Raw genomic sequence first — 23,625 nt, forward strand, 5'->3', positions numbered from 1 at the left:
GGTGTCCTGATCTGCAGCGTGCAAGGCAAGCACCCTGCCCACTGTTCTCTCCCCTGCCCTACACCCTGCCTTTAACCCTGACCTCAGCCCCACGCTACACAAATGTGCCTTAACCTTTGTGGCCATTCTCCAGTCCCCTAAATCTTGCCATTTAATTAGTTTGTCATAGAAGTATGTAACAGGACTCTTAGACTCAGCAGAGCACGAGCGGGACTGACTGTCCGTGCCCTGAAGGTGGGCGGTGAGCGACAACGTTGGTGATCTGGTACCACGAATTGCACTTCGAAAACAGGTCGGGGGACGGGAAAGGACAGGGTTGCTGTGTTGGCTCAGGTGGCCAGCCCGGGGGACGCCTGTCCGGCAATGACACAAGCTGAGGCCCGCGGGCAGCCGAGTGACCAGGAAGAACTTTGATCAGGGACACTCCCGGACCTTCGAGGAAGCTGGGAAGGAAAAAACCTCCCCCGCCGCTGAACGTAAGGGCGCGAGCAACCCGCACTCACTGGAGCACGGGTTCGGCCCCCTGAGAGGTGCCCGTCTACATGCGTGCCCGGTCACCCGGCTGCTGGCGGGCGGGGGAAGGGGCAGGTGGCCCGTGGTCTGGCCGTCCAGTCCCGGCAGGACTGCGGAGGGGGGAGTCCCGCCGACCTGACATGCCCTGGGGCCCCGCCATCTGCAGCCGTGGGCCGGCCCAAACCGGGGATTCCATCGGAGCCTACGGACAAGGTGCCCGAATCCCTGGCCAGCCTGGCCCGCGACTCTTCCGTGTCGGCCGGTCTGCGCAGGCGCGCGGCGAACCGGGAGCCCAGTGCGCCTGCGCCCGGCTCGGCGCGTGCGCCCACGGGGACTCGGGTCAGTTTGGCCGCGGGAGCGGGCAGTGCGCGGGACTCAGAGTGGTCGCGGGCGCGCGGGGGCTGCCCGGGACCGGGCGGCGGGGCCTTCGCCATGCCCGGGATGGTGCTCTTCGGCCGGCGCTGGGTCCTCGCCAGTGACGATCTGGTCTTCCCGGGATGCTGCGAGCTGTGTCTGCGGGTGCCGTGGTGAGCGCGGCGGGCTGCGGGCGGGCGCCGGCGCCGGGTGCCCCCAGCCGGGACGCGGGTGTGCGTCTCCCCGGCCGGCAGACTGAGGCCCAAAGCGCGGACACTGCTCGGGGGGGAGTCGGCTGGACCCGCGGGCTGACGGGGTGGCACGGGCGGGACAGGAGCCGCGCACTTGGGCATGAGCCGTCCCCGCTTGGACGCGCCGGCGCCTCCTTGCTCGTCCACCGAAAGCCACTGTCTGCCCCGTCTTCCCCAGCCCCGAACACACGGCACTTGCGCCCGAAACTCGGGCCGCGAAGCCACGCGTGCCGGTGCGGGTCCTGGGCGGCGGAGGCCGGATCCGGGAGAAGCCTACAGCCTGGCGTATGCCTGGCTCTCGTGCGCCCGGAGTAGGGGCGACTCTGAAGGTCCTTAGCAAAAACTCAGATCTTGGGAAGAAAGGAACAGAAGAACAGGAAGTGAAATGAGTTTCTCCTTTCAGCGCAAGCTGTTTCGGAGATAATTTCCCTTTAATATTTTTAGACAGAGGCATGAGATCCTAAATTTGCCGTAAGCACCCAAAAGAAGTGATCTAGTCCAGTTTCATTTCTGTTTTTTTTTTTTTTTTTTTTTTTTTATCACAGCGCAGCCATGCTCGGTCGGGGCTGACTCCTTGGCAGCGCTTGGAAAGGCCATATGGGGTGCCAGGATCAAAACCGGGTTGGGTGCATGCAAGGCAGTGCTCAGCTGCTAGCTCCATGTTTCTGGTCCCCAGTTGCACTTCTGGGCTGGAGTCTTGGATGCATTGATTTTTGCCAAGTGGTGCCCAGCTCTTTGCTGAAATACCTCCGTGCCTTGACACTGCTTGATGGTATTGCTCTTTCTGTCCCCGATGAAGAAATGTGTGTTTGCTCCCACACGGCCTGTGTGTGGGGTTTGTCAACACCCACCATGAAACATCTTTGCTGGGGTGTTGGCTTCAGTTTGTTTAGTTTTCGATTTTGGGCCACACCCAGCGATGATTACTCCTGGCTCTGCACTCAGGAATTACTCCTGGCGGTGCTCCGGGGTCCCTATGGGATGCTGGGGAGCAAACATGTGTTGTCTGCAAGTAAGGCAAGTGCCCCTCTGCCATATTACCGCTCCAGCCTCTGTCTTCAGTTTTTCCCTCCAGGAGTAAAGTATACACATTAATTGCTCTGCTTCCAGTGGTCGGGAATGCTCCTGCCTCCTGCCACTTGGATGATATTGGCCTCCTGGTGGCTGTAGCTGCGCTCAGGTCTCAGAGCAGGCAGAGAAGTGCAGCATGGGAGGAGCAGAGCCTTGGTACAGCAGAGAAGGCATTTGCCTTGCATGTGGCTGGCCAGGGTTCGATCCCTGGCACCCCAGGAGTGACCCTGTGCAAAAAGCCAGGAATAAGCCCTGAGCACCACCAGGTATAGCCTCAAAATAGCAATTTAAAAAAAAAAAAAAGAGCAACTGTTTAAGCATAGAAAGTGGAAGACACCAGAGCCAGGGCTGGGCTCGGGGGTCCAGCTTGGGCTTTGCGTGTTTGAAGGCTTTGATTCTGCCCACAAGAGCCCTTCCCACCCCAAACCAACACGCATTCAGTTCTAGTAGATTTGTTTCCATGTATTTTGGGGTTGGGGGTTCACTCCCGAGCATTGCTGGGGTTCAGACATGGGGCTCCCAGTGGCAGAGGCTGAGCTCCCGCCCTTCGCCCTTCCCGCCCAGCACTGCATCCTCCCGAAGCTGCGTCGTTTCTCCGCAGGTGGTTCGGCATCCTCAGCCTCTACCTGATGCACAGACGGAGGCTGGACTGCGCGGGGGGCGGCCTGCTCGCCGGCTACCTGCTGGTGCTGCTGGTGTTCCTGGCCGTGGTCATCGGCACCCTGCTTGCCATCGTGTGCGTCAGCATGAGAGGTAGGAGCTTTCCTCCTCCCTGTTGGGCTTTGGGTGTTCGAGCCCCGCTACTCCTGGCTCCGAGTTGGGGGTGCTGGGGTGAGGGGAGCAGGCACCCTGAGTGGTGTTCTCAGGGGTTACTCCTGGAGGTGTTGGGGATTGAACCCTTGTTGGCTGCATGCAAGGCAAGCATCCTCCCTCTGTGCTGTCACTCCGACCCCTAGCCTCGTCCCATCATCACAGTCAGTTTCAGGACGTTTCAGCATCCGGGAAGGATCCTGTTCCCTGGCAGGGAGTCCTCCCGGGCTCCATGCTCTGCCTCTCTCTAGCGTGCTCCTCTGGGTCGCCTTTGGCCCGATCCAACCAACTGGGTCTCAAGGCAGCCTGTCCTCGTGGTGTCGAGGGTCACACACTGGGTGTCACAGGCGGGGCTGTGGTTAAACTCGGGGCCTCGTGCCTGCCAGGCGGGCGCTTTGCCGCCATGCGTGGCCCCTCCAGAGTTGTGACTGGTGGCTCCTCCCAGGGTGTCCTCTCGGTTCTTTGCATCTTTCGGAAACAGCCGCTCCAAATGTTGACACATATGCGTGGGATCTGTACCTCAGAGGGAATTGCGAGATCCTGGGGTAACTCTTGAGATTTTGGGGACCTGCCAGATTCTTTCCCAAACAGCTGCGCAGTTTCCATGGCCCCCGGCATGCTGACAGGTGCAGCTTCCCCACGGCCTGACACCTTTGTTTGCAGCCGCCGGGTGGGTGGGAAAGAGCATCCTGTGGTACTTTCATTACGCTTGTTTGTTAGATCTGGGGCCACTCCCGGCTATGCTCACAGCTCTGCGCTCAGGGATCTGTCCTGGCAGTGACCAGGGTAGTGGGTGTGGCGTCAGAGATTCCAGCCAGGAATCTGCTGGAGAAGCACCTTCCTCCCTGTACTGCCCTTCCCACCCCCATTGACAGTGGGGTTTAGTTTTTGGACCTTATCCAGTGATAACTCCTGGTGGTGCTCAAAGGTGCGGGGTTGGCCCACATCCGGGGCGGGTTCCTCTACCCCGTCCCTCTGCTGGCCGTGGATCATTTGTTCTTCCTGTGACGGTTGCCAGGGGTCACTTACCGATGTCCGCTCTGGGAGCCCTCTCACTCCATTGCTCTGGTTCCTCGAAGGCCCCTACCGAGGGAAGATGTTGGCCCAGGAGACACCCCACGGCAGCTGGGCACAGCCCCTCATGAGAGGCCTCCGTGCGCCTCGTCAGGCTGCAGGGATGACGGAGCCGGAATGGCGGCTGCCGTAACGGGCTGTCTGGGAGGAAAGGCAGGAATGGGAGCACCAGACTGTCTGTTCTGGAGAGTGAGGGGAACAGAAGGCAGCTGATCCCATGCACAGCCCTGTGCCCTGATCCCGCCGTGCCCACAGCCTGTGCCCTGATCTCGCCGTGCCCACAGCCCGTGCCCTGATCCCTCCATGCCCACAGCCTGTGCCCTGATCTCGCCGTGCCCACAGCCCGTGCCCTGATCCCGCCATGCCCACAGCCCGTGCCCTGATCCCGCCGTACCTATAGCCGTGCCCTGATGCTGCTGTACCCCACAGTCTGTGCCCTGCTCCCAGTGTACCCCACAGCTGTGCCCTGATCCTGCCGTACCCCACGCCCAGGGCTTTGTGCTCTCTGTTGGCCGACTCAGCCCTCTGGCTTGGTCCTGCACCCCCATTTCACTTCTGAAAGCACCACGGTGGGGTCCCCTGTGGGGTGTGGGAGGCGTCAGCGGGCCCTGCCGCCGGGTCTTGGGGAGAGCACCCATGCCTGCTGCTGCTGTTTCAGGAACCATCTGTAACCCCGGGCCACGGAAGGCCATGGCCAAGCTGCTCTACCTCCGACTGGCGCTGTTTGTGCCCGAGATGGTCTGGGCGTCCCTGGGGGCGGTCTGGGTGACAGACGACACGCAGTGCAACAGAGTCGTCATCAACGGCATCATCGCCACCGTGGTGGTCAGGTGGGACTGCCCGGCCCCCAGCAACAAGCAGGCAGGACATCGCCCCAGGGGAATGGTGGGGTCCAGGGTCGGGTCCCCACAGTCCTGGCCTCGGCACCATCTGGCCACCCTCGTGGTCACCTGAGAAAGAAACCCCCCAAGGGGCTGCAAAGATCCCCAGCAGCCCCCAGACTCACAGCCCTGAGCCCACAGTGCCTGGCACGGCGGGGGACAAAGAAGGGTCTGAGCATAGGAAAGGGGGCCTGTCCCTGTCCCTGTTCCTCTCCCTCTCTGTCCCTCCCTGTCCCGGTCTCTGTCCTGTCCCTGTGCTTTGCCTTCTCCCCTGCCCCCCACTTCTCTGACCCCTCTCCCGGCCGCCCGGTGTGGGGTGGAGCCGAGCCCTGCCTCCTGCCTTGCAGCTGGATCATCATTGCCTCCACTGCCGTGACCATCGTCATGGTCTTTGACCCACTTGGGGGCAAACTGGCTCCCTGTCCCTCGATCGGGCCCGAGTCCCTGGACAGCCGAGAGGCCAGCCAGTTCTTCACGGGGCTCAGGACAGCGGCGACCAGCATGTGGGAGACTCGGGTGAAGCTGCTGTGCTTCTGCGTAGGCCGTGACGACCAGGCGCGGGTGGCCTTCTCCAGCACGGCCCAGCTCCTGTCCACCTGCTTCTCTGTAAGACCCATGGGGACAGGGCGGGGCCGAGGCCCCTGCTCGGCACACTGGTGCGGCTTGCGAGTCTTGCCTGGCTTTGGTTTTGTTCAGGAACCAGCCCCAGTGGTGCTCAGGGGTCACTCCTGGTGGCCTCAGGGGGGTATCTGGGGCACTGTGTGCAAGGCGGGCATGCTGGCCTCTGTCGGCCCCACTTCCTATATTTTAATCTGTTTTTTACAGAGTTTAGTCATTGAAACTGATTTTTCTGGCTGAGCTGGGCTGGACTCCAGGGCCTCATGACCCCTGACCCCTGGTGACCCCTGACCCCTGGTCCCCACGGCAGCCCTCGGGGACACGGGGCCTGTGTGTGTCCACATGCCTTTGTCCCTGTGGGCTGCATGAAGCCGTGACAAGGCAGCACGTTGCCCGCAGGACACGGACCTGGTGCCAAGCGACATCGCGGCCGGCCTTGCCCTGCTCCACCAGCAGCAGGACAACCTGAGTGGCAGCCGCGACCCTGTGGAGGTGATCAGCCGCCCCCTGGGGTCCCCCCAGGTAAGCCCGGCTGTCTTTGGGGCGGAGGTCCGGCCAGGGAGAGGAGAGTACTCCAGGGCGGGGCTGGGCAATGTCAGACACGGCGACTTTCCCCAGGACGCGGAGCTGGACGCCGAGCTGGAGAACTGCCGCCACTACATGCAGTTCGCGGCGGCTGCCTACGGCTGGCCCCTGTACGTGTACCGGAACCCCTTCACGGGGCTCTGCAGGATCGGGGGCGACTGGTAGGTACCCCCTCGGAGCCCTGGGTTCTGTGTCTTGCTCTGAAGTTTGGCTCAGGTCAGGCCTGCTCCAGGCAGCCTCCACCCACCTTCCCCTTGCTGCCCGGTCGGATCCCTGACACCCCAAAGTGTTTCCTGGGACCCACTGAACCCAAACCCTGCCCCAAATCAGCCAGGAACAACCAAATGAGCTGATGCAGAGACATTCCGAGCCTCGGGGACAGTGCCCGAAGCCTGGGAGTCTGTCCATGTCCCCAGCATGCCCAGCGCGCCCAGCTCTCTCTCTGACCCCCTGAGGCCCCTCCCCCCGCAGCGCGTCCCTCCCCACTGTGCCCCGACCCCCATGTGCCGTCTGGATCCTTGGTGGTGGCAGCACCTGGGAGGAGCTGGTCAGATGTGGACAGAAGCCACAGTGGGGGACAGGGACACGGTGTGTCCTTTGCGGGCTGGTGACCCCGCGCCATGCAGCTGCAGGGGCCCGGCTCCCGAGGACGGCCTGGCCGGGGGCAAGCGGCTGCGCTGCCACCTGGGCTCCATCTTGCACACCACGGGGTTGCAGTGCCACGACTTCATCCACATCAGCTTCCACGACAAGGTCAGCACAGCGGGTCGGGTCTGGCTTCCCACCGGACAGAAAGGCGTGTGACGCGGCATCCTCAGGCAGCGCCGTGTCTCACAGACAGCGCTGGGCACGGGGCCGCTGAGGGGCTCGTTCTCTCTCCTCCAGCCCCCGTGACGTTAGCAGGGCTCTGGGGGACCAGTGGGGTCCCTCCTGGGAGCTGTCACCACCCCACCCTGGTCCTGCAGAGACAGCCTGTGGGCCACCTGGGCTGATCCCCCAGAACCACGTCCCCATGAGTGCCTGGTGCCCCCGGAGAGGGAGGGGCAGGGGTGCCCTGCTGGTGTTGGGGCCGGCCTGACTCCGCCCGCCCGCCCGCAGGTGTATGAGATCCCGTTCTTTGTGGCGCTGGACCACAGGAAGGAGTCGGTGGTGGTGGCCGTGAGGGGGACCATGTCTCTCCAGGTCAGCAGCTCCAGCCCCCAGCTTACCCCTCCCACCAGCTACCCCGTGTCTGCCCGAGTCTGACACCTCCAGGAAGGCCCCTGGATCTCGGGGCCTTTTCCAGGCTCCCGTGGGCTGCTGTGGCTCTCATGGTGCTCACCCCACTGCCCCAGCTTTAGGGTGTCCCTGTGCCTTTTCAGCTGCCCCTCACTGCCCACCCTGTGGGTCAGTTCCTCATACGCTCCCGCCTGCACCCCCTGCCCAGAGGCCTCCCTTGGGCAAAGATGGCCTCTGCTTCCAGAGAGCAACCACTACTTGGGTGTCACCACCTCCAGGAAGTCCCTCTGCCCTGCAGGGGCATCTCCTGCCCACCCTGCCTTCCCTTCTCTCACTGAGCAGCCCCAGGACAGGGCCTGGCTTGGTTCTGGCCTTGGTGCCCAGACCCCATAGTTCTCACCTGGCCAGAGGCTCATGCCACGGGCCTCAGGACTCCCAGTTGCCGAGCTTTCCTCCTGAGTCCAGGCAGCGCAGGCTCCGCTCCGAGTGCTCTGTCCCAGGAGACACCCCGTCTCACTGTGAGGACCTGCCCCCAGCCCTGGCAGCACCCCCCACCCACCAAGTCCTCTCCTTGGCGACCTTGCAGGACATCCTGACGGACCTGTCGGCTGAGAGCGAAGCCCTGGACCTCGATTGTGGGGTGCAAGACTGCTCGGCACACAAGGTGCGGCCCAGCCCTGAGTGTGGAGGGGCTTGGCTCTGAGTGGGGGGGTGCAGGACTACTCAGCACACAGGGTGGCACCAGGCCCCAGGCGGTTCCCCAGTGAGCAGCACAGTGTCCAGTGTGTCAGGGCCTTCTCGACACCCTCGCCTTGCGGGGTCGGCCCAACCAGCCATGTCTCCTGCAGGGGATCTCGCAGGCCGCCAGGTACCTGCACCGCCGGCTGGTGAGGGACGGGATCCTGAGCCAGGCCTTCCACGCCGCACCCGTGAGCCTCAGAGCCGCCCGGCCCACCCCACCCCTGCTCACCTGCCTTCCCCACCCCCCCTGCCAGCGCCCCCACTGTTAACCTCACCTGCCTCCCCCACCCCACCCCCGCTAACCTGCCCCCTGCCTGCCCCTTCGTCTCCCAGGACTACCGGCTGGTCGTGGTGGGCCACAGCCTGGGCGCTGGCGCGGCGGCACTGCTGTCCCTCCTGCTCCGGGCCGCATACCCGGGCGTGAGGTGCTACGCCTTCTCCCCGCCCCGGGGGCTGCTCAGGTACCTGCTCACGGCGTCTCCCCGCAGAGGCCGGCCAAGGTGCCCACCAGGACCCGCTGTCCGTGGGTGGGAGTAGAGGCATTCCCGGAGTGTGGCCCCAGCAGTGGCTGCGGGGCGGGACTGAGCGTCATGACCTCACTCGCTCCAGCCCTTCCATGCTGTTTTTTGGGGTCTCAGGCATCTTGGGGCCTGTCCATGGGAGGCGCCTCTGTGGAAGGCTGCGCCTGCTGCCTGGGGTCTGGAGTCCGCAAGGCCCCAGTGGCCCTCCTCCCCTCAGGAGAGGCCAGGGCTGGGCGTGGACTGACCCCACCCCCCACCCCCCACTAACGGGAGCCTTTGGGGTTCCAGCAAAGCCTTGCACGAACACTCGCAGAGCTTCATCGTGTCTCTCATCCTGGGCAAGGATGTGATCCCCAGGTGAGCGGGGCGGCGGGCTGGGCGGGCACAGGCCGGGCCAGGCACGGAGCTGAGCTGGGCGCGGTGTCGGTGCCGGCAGGCTCAGCGTGACCAACCTGGAGGACCTGAAGCAGAGGATCCTGCGGGTCATTGCCCACTGCAACAAGCCCAAGGTAACGAGCAGGTGTGCGGCCGGGCCGCCGCTGCGTCCACTCCCCGGCCTGGCCCAGCCCTGAGCACTGCAGGACAGCAGAAGACGCTGGGCAAGCAATGGTTCACTGACGCCTTTGCTGCCAGAGCCAGGGACCCCGGGGCCAGAGTGACAGCACGGCAGGGAGGGCACTGGCCTTGGGTTCGATCCCCAGCATCCCATATGGTCCCTGAGCGCAAAGCCAGGAAGGAGGAAGCCCTGCGCACAGGCCCGGCTGCGGGGGCCCCTGACTCCATCCCCAGCGCCACATAGTCCCCTGACCACTGCTGGGAGTGACCCCAGGCAGAGCAGACCGACACTCAGACTGCCTGGAGTTAGGGTGTCCTCGGTGCCTGTATCGTGGGAGCAGGGCGTCCTGGCCCGCGGCTCTGAGGCGGGCGCCACGGCAAGCCGCCATAGAGGACGTGGTGGCTGTTGAGTTTGTTGAGAACTGCTGGGTGTTCCCAGAGCTGAAAGGTCGTCCCAGAGGGGTGTTCCTGCTAACGGGGTCCCTGCAGACACCTGGCACCCCCCCCCCCAGACCTGGGCCACCTCCCTCTCTCTGGTGGTGCTCAGCCGACAGCCTGCCACTTCCTGGCCAGATTTCCACCTTCTGGCCTTCTGGGGTCTGCCTGGGGGACCCGCGGTGCATGCAGAGGCGCCCCTGCTCAGCCGCTGCCTGGCCAGGCTGGACCCCCGGCATAAGCGGGACCCGCTAAACAGACCCCCGGCTTTTGCCCTCAGTACCAGATCCTGCTGCACGGGTGCTGGTACGAGCTGTTCGGGGGGAGCCCCGCCAACTTCCCGACAGAGCTGGACGGGGGCCAGCAGGGGGACCTGACCCAGCCTCTCCTCGGGGAGCAGAGCCTGCTGGTGCGCCACTCCCCGCTCCGGTCACGCCCCCAGTACCCGCCCCTGTACCCCCCGGGCAGGATCATCCACCTGGAGGAGGAGGGCACTTCTGGTCGGTGAGTTGGGGTCGCCAGGGGCGGGGCCTCCGGCACCCAGGTATCAGCATGACAGCGATGCCGCTCTTGCCCCCAGGTTCTGCTGCTCCACCACCCAGTACAGCGCCAGGTGGGCCCACGAGGCAGAGTTCAGCAGAATCCTCATCGGGCCCAAGATGCTGACTGATCACATGCCCGACGTGCTGCTCCGCGCCCTGGACAGGGTCGTGTCTGACAGGGCCACTTGCGTGTCCTGCCCGGCCAATAGAGTGGCCCCCACGTGCATGGCCTGAGCCCGGCGGGATGGCTGAGTCACCACCTCCTTGGCACTCTGCTGACAAAATAGGCGAACAGTGGGAGAGGCACCAGGTCCCAGCCGGGGCACGGGGGCAGGAGAAGCTTCTGGAAGGCCCCCCGAGTGCCTGCACCCTCCCCACCCTGCTGGGCTGTCCGAGGCAGAGCGTCAGGGCAGGTTGAGCCTTTCTGGCTCTGGGAGCTCGGGCTCAGCTGTGAGGGTGCCACAGGGACCCTGCTGGCACCCACCGAGGACTGGCTGGCAGCCCGCATGGGTTCACTCAGTCACTGGCGCACCCCCAAGCTGCTCCCCATAAACATATTTGTCTGCTGTGAAGCCAGCAAAGTGGGTCTGAGTCTTCTTAGCGCCCTGCAGACTGAGGGTCTCACCCACCAGCCACAGTGAAGTGTCACTCAGGAGTGATCTGTACCCAGCTCTCACCAGCCCAGACTGGTTTTTTCCGAGTCACAGCCCAAGGAGGAGGGAAGGCTGCCCACAGCCATGGCACAACACCTCCGGGCTAAGACAGGAACAGGGCATAGGGGGGTTGCCCATGGGGTGCTTCCTCCGCCCACAGCCCAGCTGGCCCTCAGGGCACTGGCAGCCACCAACCTGCATGAGAAAAGCCAGGACGCCTCTGCTCCAGACTCTGCACGCGCGCCCCCCTGTGGCTGAGGAGAAGAAGCGCAGGCTGGGGCGGGAGGCATGTGTAGGATCGTAGGGGCTCAGCCCAGAGGCCACAGCTCAGCCAGGGGTACAAGTTACTAAGCAATTAGAACCTGGTCCCAGGTGGAAGGACACCTGCAGGCATTGGGGGCCAGGGTTTGTGCTGCAGTATTGTGCCTGTAGGGCAGAAGGGCGTTTGCCTTTCGGCTGTCCTGGGTTTGATCTCAGCATCCCATAAAGACCCCCAAGCACCACCAGTAATTCCTGAGCATCACTCCCAGTGGCCCCCCACCCAAAAAAAAAAAAAAAAACAGCTGGATCGATAGGGCAGTGCTACCAGTAGGGTACTTGCCTTGCATACAGCTAACACAGGTTATAGTTAACATTGGCACCACATAAGGTCCCCCAAACCCACCGGAAATGATCCCTAAGTGCAGAGCCAGGAGTAAGTCCTGAGCATCGCTGGATGTGGCCGAAGAAAAGCCAAAAACTCCAGTCTGGGTGGTGAGCTAGGAGACTTGAAAAGACAGAGGTGAGGCCAGGCAGCACCCTGACCTGGCCACCTCTTCACCCCTGTTCCTTCGTGTGCTCCCAGCTACCGGCTGGTCACCTAGTGGGGCCAAGGGTGGCGGCAGCAGGGCCAGTCCCTGGCGGCCTTCAGGGTAAGAACAACCAGGGGTCTTTCTCTGGGGGGGGGGGTAATGTTCAGAATCACGTGGTCTCAGCCCGATAGACACCTGGTGTGCCCACCAGCATGGGGGACAGGAAACTTCACAGTACTCAGAAGGTGGATTCACATGTTCTTCAACAGCTTGTGGTTCAAGAAAGGATCCTCAGTCAGCTGTCAGTCTGCACCCTTCACAGCCAGTCCAGCTCCCATGCCCTCGACGCCCGAGCGCAGGCTCCTCAGCAAGCCCCTCCCAACCATTTGCTGGCCCCTTCGCCTCTCCAGGGATGCATGAAAACCAGAAGCTGACCCCAGATCCCTCTTCAGGATTTGGGGGCTCTGGAGCCACACCTGGTGCTCAGGACTTACTCGGGGCTTTGGCCGGTGCTCGGTGGATTGAAGTAGGTGTGCAAGGCAGGCACCCCTGCACCATCTCACTCCTGCACCATCTCACCAAGTGAGGCACACACTCAATTGTTCACTGAGATCTCAAGAATTCAACTGTTACCAGGTATCTGATTCAAGGATTTATTAAGTCATACATGCAAAACATACTGCTAATTGCATTAGCAAAAGATCAATGTAAAAACACTCCACAATTCTGCAATTGTCAATTAAAAAAGTTTTGTTCTAGTGGTTGAAGGTTCCAACCTTGTGTTCTCGCCAGTGGGTAAGTTGTACAAAACTCTGTTAGCACGAGCACGGTCTTTCCAGAATCTCAGACCCAAAGGAACAGTGGAAGGAGCAAGGAGACGTGGCCACGGGGCAGAGGGCAGCATTAGTCAGGGTGCGGTGCTGGCCGGCTGCGGTGTTAGGAAGCCCAGGGAAGTTGAGATATCTAAAATATTTAAAAAACTAAAAAGCTGCAACACATGATTTTTACACCTAGTCACTAGAAAACTAAGAAAGCGTCGATTAGCCAAGTAAAGGATCAGGAAAACATGGGATGCACTTTCACTAATCTACCCCAGAAGTAACGCAGTGTCGGGAAGTTCTACGGGGAGGCCTATTGCTCACGAGGGAGGTTCCAGGGCCGGGGCTGGCTGAGCCGCCACAGGAATCCCAGTTCTAAGATGCGTCAGGAAGGCCCAGGCGGGGGACAGAGCGCTGGGGCCCGCGCGGCAGCCACCCTGCACACAGCGCTGGCCCTTCAGAAACGCTCCCAGGGACATTGATTCGTTTCATCGTTCTGTGTACGATGCAGTGTGAATTCACCGCCGCGCCAGTTTGTCAGAATACTGTCTTCACCTCGGGTCACAGGAGCCCCACCCCAGCGCCCCCCGGCCGGAGGGAAGGTTCTGGTCCAACTCCGCAGAGGCTCCAACACTCGATGTCTCAAACATTCGCTCGGGACTCGGCACCCCGGCGGGGCTGCACCCGCCTGTACAGTACGAGATGGGGGAGGGGAGGGGTCCTGCACAGCGCACGCTGCTGGGCGCGGGCCGGACCCCGGGTCCCTAACTTCAGAAGCTACAGGCTGGGGGAGACCAGGCCGCCCGCTCACCAGCTTGGCACGGCGACGCGGCGGAGGTCACAAGGGGTTTGGCAACACTCTGAGCAAGAACTGGGGCTCTCGAGAAATAAGGCTTTAGGAAAGCGTCGTTTTAGGGCTAAATTTTAATAGAATGTGAAAAGTTTTAACTCTTACACTTGAAACAAAGCCTTAAAATGACTGATTGGTTCGAGGGTTTTGTGGGGAAACTAATCTGTAACAAAAACTTGGCATTGCGCGGCGGCCGCGGCCCTCACAGCAGCAGACACTTCCTCTTCCGCTTCTTGACAGGTGGCGGGCAGAGCACGGCGCGGATGGCCTCGTCGAACACTGTCTTCAGGCCCCGCTGCGTGAGCGCCGAGCACTCCAGGTACTTGACGGCACCTGCCGAGAGACGCAGCCGCTGACCCCTGCCCGAGGGGGCTCGGCCACCCCGCCCCCCAGGGATCGCACAGCCAGCAGGGCGCAGGGCTCGCTCGTACCAATCTCCTTGGCCATGGCCAGGCCCTGCGGGTAGGTGATGGGCGTCAGCTTCTTCTCTTTCAGCTTCTCGATCGTGTCTTTGTCATCCCGAAGGTCGAGCTTGGTGCCCACCAGGATGATGGGGGTGTTGGGACAGTGATGTCGTACTTCGGGGTACCACTGCACGGGAGGGGGCGGGTGAGCACGCTCCGCCCACACGTCCTGTGGGGTGGCACTCTGTCCCCGAGCTCACAGCATGAAAATGACTGGAAACAAGTCCAGATGGGCTCTGCTCTCGAGCTCCCCCCGCCCGACCCCCAATGGCAACCCCCGCGACCCCGACTCACCTTCGCACGCACGTTCTCGAAGGAGGCAGGGCTCACGAGAGAGAAGCAGATGAGGAACACGTCCTGGGGAGACGGACAGTGAGGATGCGCCCACACACCTGCTCGGGCACCCCCGACCCCCCCAGAACCCGCGAGGAGCGGCTGAGCTTCCGGGGGTAGAAGCGAGGCCAGCGGAGGAAGAGCTGAGGCCAGCGGCCCCGCTTCTGGGCCGGAATCTGTCCCTCCCATCCTGCATCCCCCGAACTGTGTGGCCGTCCTTGCCCTCCAACAAGGAGCACCCCCACACGGGCCTTGCTCCCCGAGCTGGTGCCTGCACCCCTCCTTCAAGCCTCTAGCTGTCACCAACAGAAGCAGGGGCAGAAGGGAACCCGGAAGAGCCTCTCGGGCTCCACGCTCTGTGGCCGGTGCAAATGCCCGGGCCCCGCTTTCCCGGGAGACCGTCCTGCTTCTGCGGAACATACGCTACCCCTCACCTCCCGCAGAGCAGCTCCTGGAGGACTGGGGGGCACATGCATGAGCGGGGATCCCCGCAGCCAGCCCGAGCCAGTCAGCTCACCAGCGCTGCAGCCAGCCCCGGCCGGCCCCGCACCGCCACCGCCACCAAAGCAGGGCGAGAAGGAGAAGGGGAAGGCCGACAGCCAGGGTTAGTCCGTCCAGCGCGAGCACTGGCCAGTAGTAGCTCACAGGAGGGCAGCCCTGGTCTCTCGCTCACAGGGAGCCGTGAGGGGGCGGAGGGCGAGCTGGGAACTGTTTACATACGGCAATCGGGGCCCCCGGCTTGTCTGTGCCCCTGCAGCCTTTATCCTTACCGTACGGCTCTCCGACCTAGCAATGCAGAACTCGGTTTCAATTCAGTAAAGACGAAGGGAAGTGACAAACCACACAACCTGCCGTCATTCCTCGGCATCAGCCCCCTGGCGGGGTCTGCCACCCCCCACGAGCGGCTGCCCCGTGCAAGCGGTCTCGCCTGAGCTGCACCCCCTCCACTCCATGGCACGGCACCTGCCCTTGCCCCAACCACAGAGCTGCACGTCTGCCTCTCGCACCCCGAAACGGGAGACTCGCTGGAATGGGCTGCGAGGCCCGCAGACGGGAGAACCGCTCTCTCTGCAGCCCACGCCCCGGGCACGGCGCTGCTCACCAGTGCCCGCTCCGGAAGGTTCCCCAGAGACTCAGCCCACTGCCAAATCTCACAGGGCTGCCAGGACCCTCAGGGAATCCCCCAGTGCCCGCCTCCCTGCCCCCACTGCCGCAGCTGTGGTCAGTGTCTGCCTGTCCCCCACTACCCAGGGATCTGCCAAGGGCCCGGCCTTGGGGTGGCCAGAGGCGCCTCAACTCCCCAACCCCAAAAGCACCTCCTCCTCCTGCCGTATTCTCTCCCAATGCAGGGGGGTCTCACATGGGGATGCACCCCCCACCTGCTCCCAGAGACCATCCCCCAGACCCACCTCACCCCCTTCCTGCTGTGCCCAGGCGACAGTGTGGGATGCAGCCTCGTTTGCCGCCCGAGGCACCAGGCTCCGCCTTGCATGACGGCCGCGGTTTTGGGGTCACACTTGGGTTCCTCAAGGGTAAGCTTGGGGGACGAGGAGGCGCTGGGGCTTGAACCAGGCTTCCGGCATGCAGAGTCTGTGGTCTAACCAGGACCACAGGCGCAGCATGTCACCTACCAATGAGCACCGCCCGGCCCTGAGGTCTTCTCCTGAAAGCCACAGCGAGCATCAAGGAACCAGCCCCCCTCTCGCCAGGTAACTGAGGCCAGGGAGCCGGGCCTGGGGCCAGCCCTGCGGGAGACAGTGACCCAGGGCAGGAACACGTGTGGGGGCGGTGGTTCGCGGGAACTTCCCACTGAGGGGACTGCACGAGTTGGCGCAAGGCCCAAGTGTTCCGAGCAGCGGGACCCCAAACCACGGGAGCACACGGCACAGGGTCAGGTCAGGTCAGGTCCAGCTACTCTGGCCTCAGGGTTGGAGTTACGGGACTCAGAGGATCGGGGATCCGGGGCAGGAGCAGCTCCCCGCCACGACGGCTGGAGGCCCCGAGGCTCCATGGATCCACCCAGACCCTGGCAGTAAGTGGCCACCTGCAGCGACCAGGAGGCCCCACCCAAGCCCACCTCACGCTTCCTCCCAGAGCCCAGGGAAGGCCAGTCAGCGAAGGCGGCCCCAGGACTCCCGGACTCCCCAGGGCCGAGCCGGCAGGACCGGTCTGCTCACGCTCCAGGCTCCATCTGGAGTGAAGCTTCCACGCCTCCAGGGGGGAAAGCCAAAAACCCCAAATGAAAAGAAGTGAAGGAGGATGGAGAGACTGGCCAGAGCCCCCCACCCCCGCTCCAGGCCGGGACCAGCCCTGGCCCCTCCAGCCCTCCCCACACGAGCAACTTCCGCTCCCCAGGGCGCTGCCTGGTGGACACAGCCCCCAGACTCCTCCGTAACTAGGGGGGCCAGGAGCCAGCTCGCGGTGGGGTCTCCTATAGTGCTCAGCACTGCCCGGGGATTCAGGCGGCTGCCCACCGAGCCTCCCCCCAGGGACACGCCACACAAATCCCCAGTGACACCGAGACCCAGGCACAAAGAGGAAATAGAGGGGCCGTGTATTTTATAAACCTGTACTGAATCCTGGGCTCAGCCGGAGGGAAGAAAACACTTCTGTCAGCCCTGGGGTCATGCCTCAGAGCCCCAACGGCCCCCAGAAACCCTCCCCTAACGGCGCCACTCCACCCGTGCCACAAAACTGCCAAGGCGGAAGGGGGTTTGCAGGTGCGGCAGGGACCCCTCCCCAGGGCTGGGCCCCGGTGGAATTCAGTCACCAGCCAGGGCACCCGCTGCTAGACCAAGGCCAGTACTCGACAAAGCCCAGAGGCACCACAGAAGGAAATCCACAGGTGACACCAAGTGCCCGTCAGGAACGGGCAAGCTCAGAGCGCGTGGTAAGCTTCAGCAAGAGCAAGAGCACGGCCACTCGGACAACGAAGCTCAAGGCCAGCAGCACAGGAACACGGGACGCCTTACCGTCTGCGGGTAGGACAGGGGGCGCAGTCTGTCGTAGTCCTCCTGCCCAGCTGTATCCCACAGGCCCAGGTTCACGGGCTTCCCATCGACCATAACATTGGCGGAATAGTTGTCGAAGCTGCAGACAGGAGCGAGGCCCAGTTAGTCACAAGTGACCCAGACCAACGCAAACAAGCCACAGTCAGCCCATGGTCAGCCTTTTGTAAAACCCAACTCGACTCCAGGAACGGGCAGAGCACATGGCGGACGCCCAGTGCTCACATCTCCGTGCTCTGAAACTCAAGTCTCGCTGCACGGTGAGCGCCAAGTCCAACTGGGAGGCCAGGGCTGTCAAGGGCCAGGCCAGCCACGCCCCCAGTGCTGTGACCTGTCCAGAGTGATGCCTGGCACCGGACAGACCGGGATGGCAGCGAATCCTGAGAGAGGCAGGTCAAAGTGGGAAGGCTGCAAGGGGGCCACGACCAGGTGTGGCGCTAGTCCCATGGGAAGGCCACAGACGGGCACTCCGACACGGAACCACAGGGGTGTCCTGGGTTACCCCGCAGGAGACTCAACGGCAGGGTCCCCAGGAACTTCCCCAGCAGGAAACGCTCCCCCCCCACACACCTCTTCTTCATCCTCCTCTTCCTCACACCCCAGTTGCCACTCCAAAGCCAGATGCCTCAACAGTGACAAGCAACCGATGGCTGACGCGCCAGGCAAAGCCAATTCAAACCGAATGGGGCGGTGCAGCTCTGGCTGCCGGCACACAGGCCCAGAGAGCCAGCACAACTCTCCTCACTGCCGTCTCTGGACTCCTCGGGCTTCCTCCTGCCTCCACGCCCAGGACCCACTCAGGGCAACTAGCCACGCTTCAGCTGTGGAAACTTGAGGCATCTCTCCAAAAAGGCCCTAATGCCTTCTAATTAGCTCCTGGCGAATGTTAACAGGAAAATCACTTGTTCATAGGTTAGTAAGAGCTTTCACAGCACGGGTGAAAGCGTGCGCACTCACACGGTGGGGATGTACTCTCCGGGGAAGGCATTGGTCGTGTAGCTGATCAGGAGACACGTCTTACCCACAGCGCTGCGGAGAGAGGGAACACGTTAGTGGGACTCAGCCAAGCCAAGGCCACGTGCAGACACTTACCTCGAAGGAAGTTTTTGTGCCCCGGGCTCACACCACACCTCCTGCAGGTGGAAGCTAATGAACTAGGATTTTCCAGGCAGGTGGAGTCGAGAGCCTTCTAGTTAGGTCCCCGCTATTGGCATGAGTCAGGAAACAGTTGGTGAAGAAGTTCAGGGCTCAAGAGGCACAATGGATTTGGTTGTTTTAGGAGCGACCACACCTGGGGGGAGGGGTGCTCCAGGGATCAGAGTGTTCTGGGGATTGAATCCGGGTTGGTGGGATTCAAGAAGTGTCTTACCCCCATCCTCTGTGACAGGAACTGTCTCTCCCTTAAACCTCTTTCATCCAAGAACCTTCAATTGTTTTTGCTTTTTGGGTCACACCCAGCGATGCTCAGGGGTACCCCTGGCTCTGCACTCAGGAATCACTCCTGGTGGTGCTGGGGGACCACAGAGGGTGCCGGGAATTGAACCCAGGTCAGCAGCATGCAAGGCAAACGCCCTCCCCACTGTACTCTCACTCCGGCTTCAAGCCTTCAATTTTATCCTTACTTTGAAAACTAAGGCGACAACTCCATTGCCCAAAGGCCAGCCCTGGTTTCTGATGTCACTTGGTGGCCCCTCAGCTGAGCCCCGACTGCCAAGGGCAGGCGTGGCCACCAAGTGCTTTTCTGTCCTCCTTTGGTCTCTGGGCCACCATGTGGCACTCAGGCGTCCACATGAGGTGCCGGGGACCCAGCCCGGGTCCGAGAGTGTAAGCCCTCCCTGCTGCACGAACCCTCCGCCCCCACAGTGCTTTGCTACGTTCCTTCCTTACTTTCTGGGCTTAAGGCGAAAACCTCTCCACGAGGACAGATGACAAGTTCCTCCAGTCCTGCCAATACTTGTTCCCACCATGACATTACTAAGCGCTTAACAAGAGCTGGAACTCCCCAGCTCAGAACCCGAGTCAAACATGACCTCATGAGGCGGCGCCGCCAGCGGGGAGGCTTCTCCCCGCCTTGGGGAAGGTCGAAGGGCAGAGGGCGGGCGGCTCCTCTGCGCTGCCCGCACCAACTTCCTGGAACTGTCGAGTGCAAAGGCAAGGAATGTGGGCCCCCCTGGGGAACCCCTAACACTTCTCAGAGGCCCAAAGAATCCTCAGTTTGCATCTGGCATGGAAGGAGAACCCGGAAAACTGGGCCCGGGTGCAGAGCAACAGGAAGCCCCCAACCCTGATGTGGAACAGACAAGAGTGAGCCCACAGGGGCGAGGGCAACTCGGCTTGGGACACAGCCACAGGCTTCAACTGCTCAAAAGGGGGCCAGAGCCATAGGACAGCAAGGAGGGCGCTCGCCCTGCACATGGCAGACCCAGGTCTGATACCCAGCATCCCATAGGTCCCCCAAGCACCGCCAGGAGCAACCCCTGAGCATCGCTGGGTGTGACCCAAAAAATCAAAATATAAAGTCTCTCCCGAAAGAGCCTTCAGCAAGGTCTCACCTTCATGAAGTTGCCTGAGACCCGATGCCAACTGGAATTGTTTTCTTTTGCTAAACAGTGTTTGATTCCGCAAATTTCAGAGAATACACAGATAATCCCATTATCCCAATATTCTCTGAGTGAAGAAAATCAAGTTTGATGTATGATGAACTAAAATCCCAGTGCCAATGCTCTAGGCAATGAGAGGAACGTCATCAAATTGAAATTTTATCAATGTTTGCTACAAAAATATGGCATCCTATACAAAAATGATTTAAGTGGTAAAATTCTGACTTTTAGCATAAGCATCCAGCCTCTGTTTGAAATATTCACTTTAACTTTTAAAAACACACGAAGATGCTCTTTACTTCCCATTAGTGTATATATATGTGTATATTTTTCTCTCCTTTAAAATCCACAAAGACACATGAGAGGCCAAAGTCATTCCCAGCTCCCCACAGACAGGAAGTGACCACTGAGGCAAGAAACTTTCCTATCAGCCTGGAGAAGTGAAGCAGTGGGTGTGACCAGCGCACTCTGGTCCCTCCCCCCAGGAGCCATCCATCCCTGAGCACCATCGGGTGTGGCCAGAAAACAACAATTTTACCTTGGAATTTCCAATTTTATATATTGAACTGTTTAAACTAACCTCTCCCCAGTCTTTGAAAGAAATAGTGAGATGAATGCAATTCTACTGGAAAGCACCCGAATCCCCTTTAAAATCAACCCTCAGGGACTAGAGCGACAGCACAGGGGGGTAGGGCATTTGCCTTGCACACGGCTGACCAGGGTTCAATTCCCAGCATCCCATATGGTCCCCCGAGCACCACCAGGAGTAATTCCTGAGTGCAGAGCCAGGAGTAACCCCTGAGCATCGCTGGGTGTGACCCCAAAAGCTAAATAAATAAATAAATAAAATCAACCCTCAGGGGCCCAGGACGAGGCTCCAGGGCAGTGTCCGCATTCCTAACACATGTGCGCACACGCGTGACCTGGGGTTCAACCTCTCACCCCCAACTCAGGCTCTAAAAGAAGTTTCTAGAGTGTTCAAGGCAAGATACTCCCTGGACTGCAGCCTCAGAAACTTCTCTGGGAGTCCAAGCCTGGGGGCAAAGCCCTGGGCAGGAAGCTGGCCGGGTCCTCGGACTTCCTGGTCGTGGAAAGGGAGGGTCACAGGTGGACACGCCACTCAGATGACCTCAGGAAAGGTTTATCTGCAGGGCCCAGCAGTTCCTGGACAGTGGGGTGGCGAGGCCCGGGCTGACTCACCAGCAGGCCGCCTGCCAGAAGCAACGGGGAGGCTAGGCGCCCACCTGCGCCCACGCCCAGCCATGTGGCCCACCAACAGCGACGGCCTGTACCTGACCACTAACGACATCTCCCCAGGCACAGCAAGGAGACATCTGTGGGCCAAATCCCCAAATAACTGGTGAATGAAGAAAGAGCCACCTTTAACACAAAACTGACCAAGTGGGGCACTTGCTTTGCACTTGGCCGACCGAGGTCAGCTCTTCAGCACCCAAAACGGCACCTGGAGCACCGCCAGCCAGGCGTGGTCCCCGAGTGCAGTCAGGAGTGACTCCCGAGGAATCCCGGGGTGTGCCCTCTCCCCCAAAAACACCTAAGCAAATTTATCTCCAATACCCAATGCTAATGAAGCTGCTATACAGGGAAAAACCCATTGGGAAAGTTAACTGGCCCTAGGCATAACATGGTTTCAGCACGGCTTTTAACTAAACTCCCAGGAATCTGGAAGTTTGCAACTTGTGGAACCCCCATTTGCCTCCACTGCTGCAGTGTGAAATTCTGAAAGTGCTGTTGACTTCTTAGCCCCCAACTCCATGTATTAACAAAAGGAACCTTCCAACCACGTCCTCAGAAGCACAGTTCATTCTGCCAAAAAAACGCTCTTTATGGGAAGAAGGTTCGTGCTTTGTCCCAAAAATGTCTGCCCCATGTCTGTAAAAACCTAAACCTTCCTCTCCACTCTGACTTCACTCAGCCCTGGCACCAGGCCGGGGAGATGCCTCCAAGGGCCGGCTGGAAGGTACGGGGGAGCCCCAGGTCTGAGCGCTGGGACACTGCAAGGCGTGGTGTCCCGGCGTCTCCACACCCCCAAAGCCCAACGCCCTGGGAAACGAGTGAGCTCCAGGAGGGAAGCGGCGCGGAGCGGGCGCAGGCGGGTGGGCCGGGTTTAGCCCTGCTCAGGACTAGCCCAGGGCGCGGTGGGGTGGAGGAGTCAGGGCGGGCCGGGACCCAGCAGCTGCACTGACAAGGACCAGATAAACGGGTCAATACGCACCGGCAGGGCCCGAATCTCAGCAGAAGATAAACTGCGCGAATCGGCCGCGCTCGGGTTTGACTTTGGAAAATGCGCTGCCTGGCACGCGGCTGACCCCAGCTTCACCCAACCCGCCAGGAGTGAGCCCCGAGCCCCGAGCGTGGCACAAACACTCCTCCACCCAGAACAGTCCTCGTTACTGGGTCTTCCCAGCAACCTGACAGCTATCTCCTCCCGTGACCAAAAAGGAGGACTCCACGCCCGAGTGTGGAGTGCTCGGCGTAAAGGAAAGCCAAATCATGTTCAACGTCCACCGGGAAAGCGACTCAACGCTTCAGCAATTCGCACAAGGATCGAAACTTGCCCGCCGCGACAACGGACTGCACTTCCCCTCCTCGGGAGAGCGGAGCATCCCCTCCGCCCAGCATCGCATCCCGGGCGCCCGGCGGGCCGCGCGCTGACAACTCGGACCGCCCGGGGGGAGGGGGCGGCCGGAGTGCGGCCGGGGGCGCGGCGCCCCCCGAGGTACCAGGCGCGCCCCGGGCCGCCTTACACTGCGGCGCTTGTTCGCGGGACTCGCCGGGGCGAGGCGGCGAAAGTGCATAAGCCGCGGCTTGTCCTCGCGGGTGGACAGCGCGGCCTCGCGTCACCGCGCCCCGGCCAAGGGCCACCCAGCCACCCTTTCTCTTTCTGCAACGGGACCGGGAGCGTCTCCGTCGCCCCCGGCAGCCAGAAGCAGAGGAAACTTCCTCGGCGCCAATTGCCAGAAAACCCCAGGAGGGCGGAGAGGGGGCTCCTCCCTCCCCCCAGCCCCGAGTAGCCCCAGGGGCGGGCGGGACAAGTTTCGGGTCAGCCGCCAGCCCGTGCCGCCGCGAGGGCACCCCGGAAGCTCCCCGGGGCTCCCCGAGGAGGAGGCGAGCGGGGCCGCCCCCCGCGCGGGAAGGCGCCCCCAGTCCCGCGCCCGCGCACTCACCCGTCTCCCACCACCACACACTTGATGGCCTGCATCTGGGCCGCCGGGGGGCCGCTGGCGCGGCGGGCGGGCGAGCGGGCGCGGGGCGCGGGGCGCGGGGGGCGGCGCGCGGCGGCAGGCGCAGGGCGCGGGGGGCCGGGGCGCGGGGCACGCCGCCTCGCCCTCCGCCGACTGGAAGCCGAAGGCCAGCAGCGGCCACCACCCAAGGCGGAGGAAAACTGCAGAGAAACAGGAAATGGCCGCTCCGCTCACATCCGGCCGCCCCTCCCCCGCGCCGGCGCCGCCGCTCCCAGGCTCCGGGGCGGGGCCGCGCCCGCCCGCGCAGCTCCCGGGCTTCCTGCCGGCTTCGGGCGTGCCCGGCTGCGCTCGGGCCGCCTCGGCCGCGCTCGGCCGCGCTCGGGCACACTCGGGCCTCTTCGGTCGCATTCGGCCCCGCTCGGGGACACTCGGCCGTGCTCGGCCTCCGCCGCCATCTTGGCCCGCTCCCCGAGGCGGCTCCGCCCGCGGGACTCGGGCCGCCACCTCCGACCCCCGCCCGGGACCCCCGCTGACCGCACCCCGGAAACCCCAGCTCACCCCACCCCGGGGCCTTCGCCGACCCCCGCCCCGGCACCCCCACCGCCCCCGCCCCGGGGCCACCCCTAGCAGCACCCGCTCAACGCCCGTAGTTCCGACCCCTTAGGCGCTCCCGCCTGCTGTCCTTGGCAAGCGCTTTCCTGCTCGTCAGGAACTAAGGGAGGAGAAAATCCGGCTG

General features: G+C 62.3%; 2 protein-coding genes and 1 non-coding gene across 4 annotated transcripts; 1 reads left to right on the top strand and 2 right to left on the bottom strand.

Moving 5' to 3' along the window:
* Positions 1 to 842: 842 nt before the first annotated feature.
* DAGLB (diacylglycerol lipase beta) lies at positions 843 to 12,699 on the top strand. The gene is made up of 15 exons (XM_004617232.2): positions 843 to 1,040; positions 2,791 to 2,942; positions 4,732 to 4,903; positions 5,302 to 5,560; positions 5,972 to 6,094; positions 6,191 to 6,318; positions 6,784 to 6,910; positions 7,256 to 7,339; positions 7,962 to 8,039; positions 8,224 to 8,304; positions 8,450 to 8,577; positions 8,926 to 8,994; positions 9,074 to 9,146; positions 9,908 to 10,131; positions 10,208 to 12,699. The coding sequence occupies exons 1-15, from the start codon at positions 946 to 948 to the stop codon at positions 10,401 to 10,403; spliced, it is 1,989 nt and encodes a 662-aa protein (XP_004617289.2). The 5' UTR covers positions 843 to 945; the 3' UTR covers positions 10,404 to 12,699.
* On the bottom strand, positions 12,253 to 23,147 carry RAC1 (Rac family small GTPase 1). Of its 2 annotated transcripts, none has more exons than XM_055135347.1 (6): positions 22,872 to 23,147; positions 18,044 to 18,115; positions 17,051 to 17,168; positions 14,040 to 14,102; positions 13,712 to 13,872; positions 12,253 to 13,620 (listed from the first exon to the last, which is right to left on the bottom strand). In XM_055135347.1, the coding sequence occupies exons 1-6, from the start codon at positions 22,904 to 22,906 to the stop codon at positions 13,440 to 13,442; spliced, it is 630 nt and encodes a 209-aa protein (XP_054991322.1). In that variant the 5' UTR covers positions 22,907 to 23,147; the 3' UTR covers positions 12,253 to 13,439. The 2 variants fall into 2 exon arrangements, with proteins under 2 accessions (XP_054991322.1, XP_054991321.1); XM_055135346.1 differs by having other exon boundaries at positions 12,253 to 13,614; positions 13,713 to 13,872; positions 22,872 to 23,141.
* LOC129404726 (small nucleolar RNA SNORA79) lies at positions 19,694 to 19,835 on the bottom strand. The gene has a single exon (XR_008630083.1). It is a non-coding gene; the product is annotated as a small nucleolar RNA SNORA79 (small nucleolar RNA).
* Positions 23,148 to 23,625: the final 478 nt, after the last annotated feature.

Source organism: Sorex araneus, chromosome 4 (assembly GCF_027595985.1).
Source record: "Sorex araneus isolate mSorAra2 chromosome 4, mSorAra2.pri, whole genome shotgun sequence".
In the NCBI taxonomy this organism is placed as follows: Eukaryota; Metazoa; Chordata; class Mammalia; order Eulipotyphla; family Soricidae; genus Sorex; species Sorex araneus.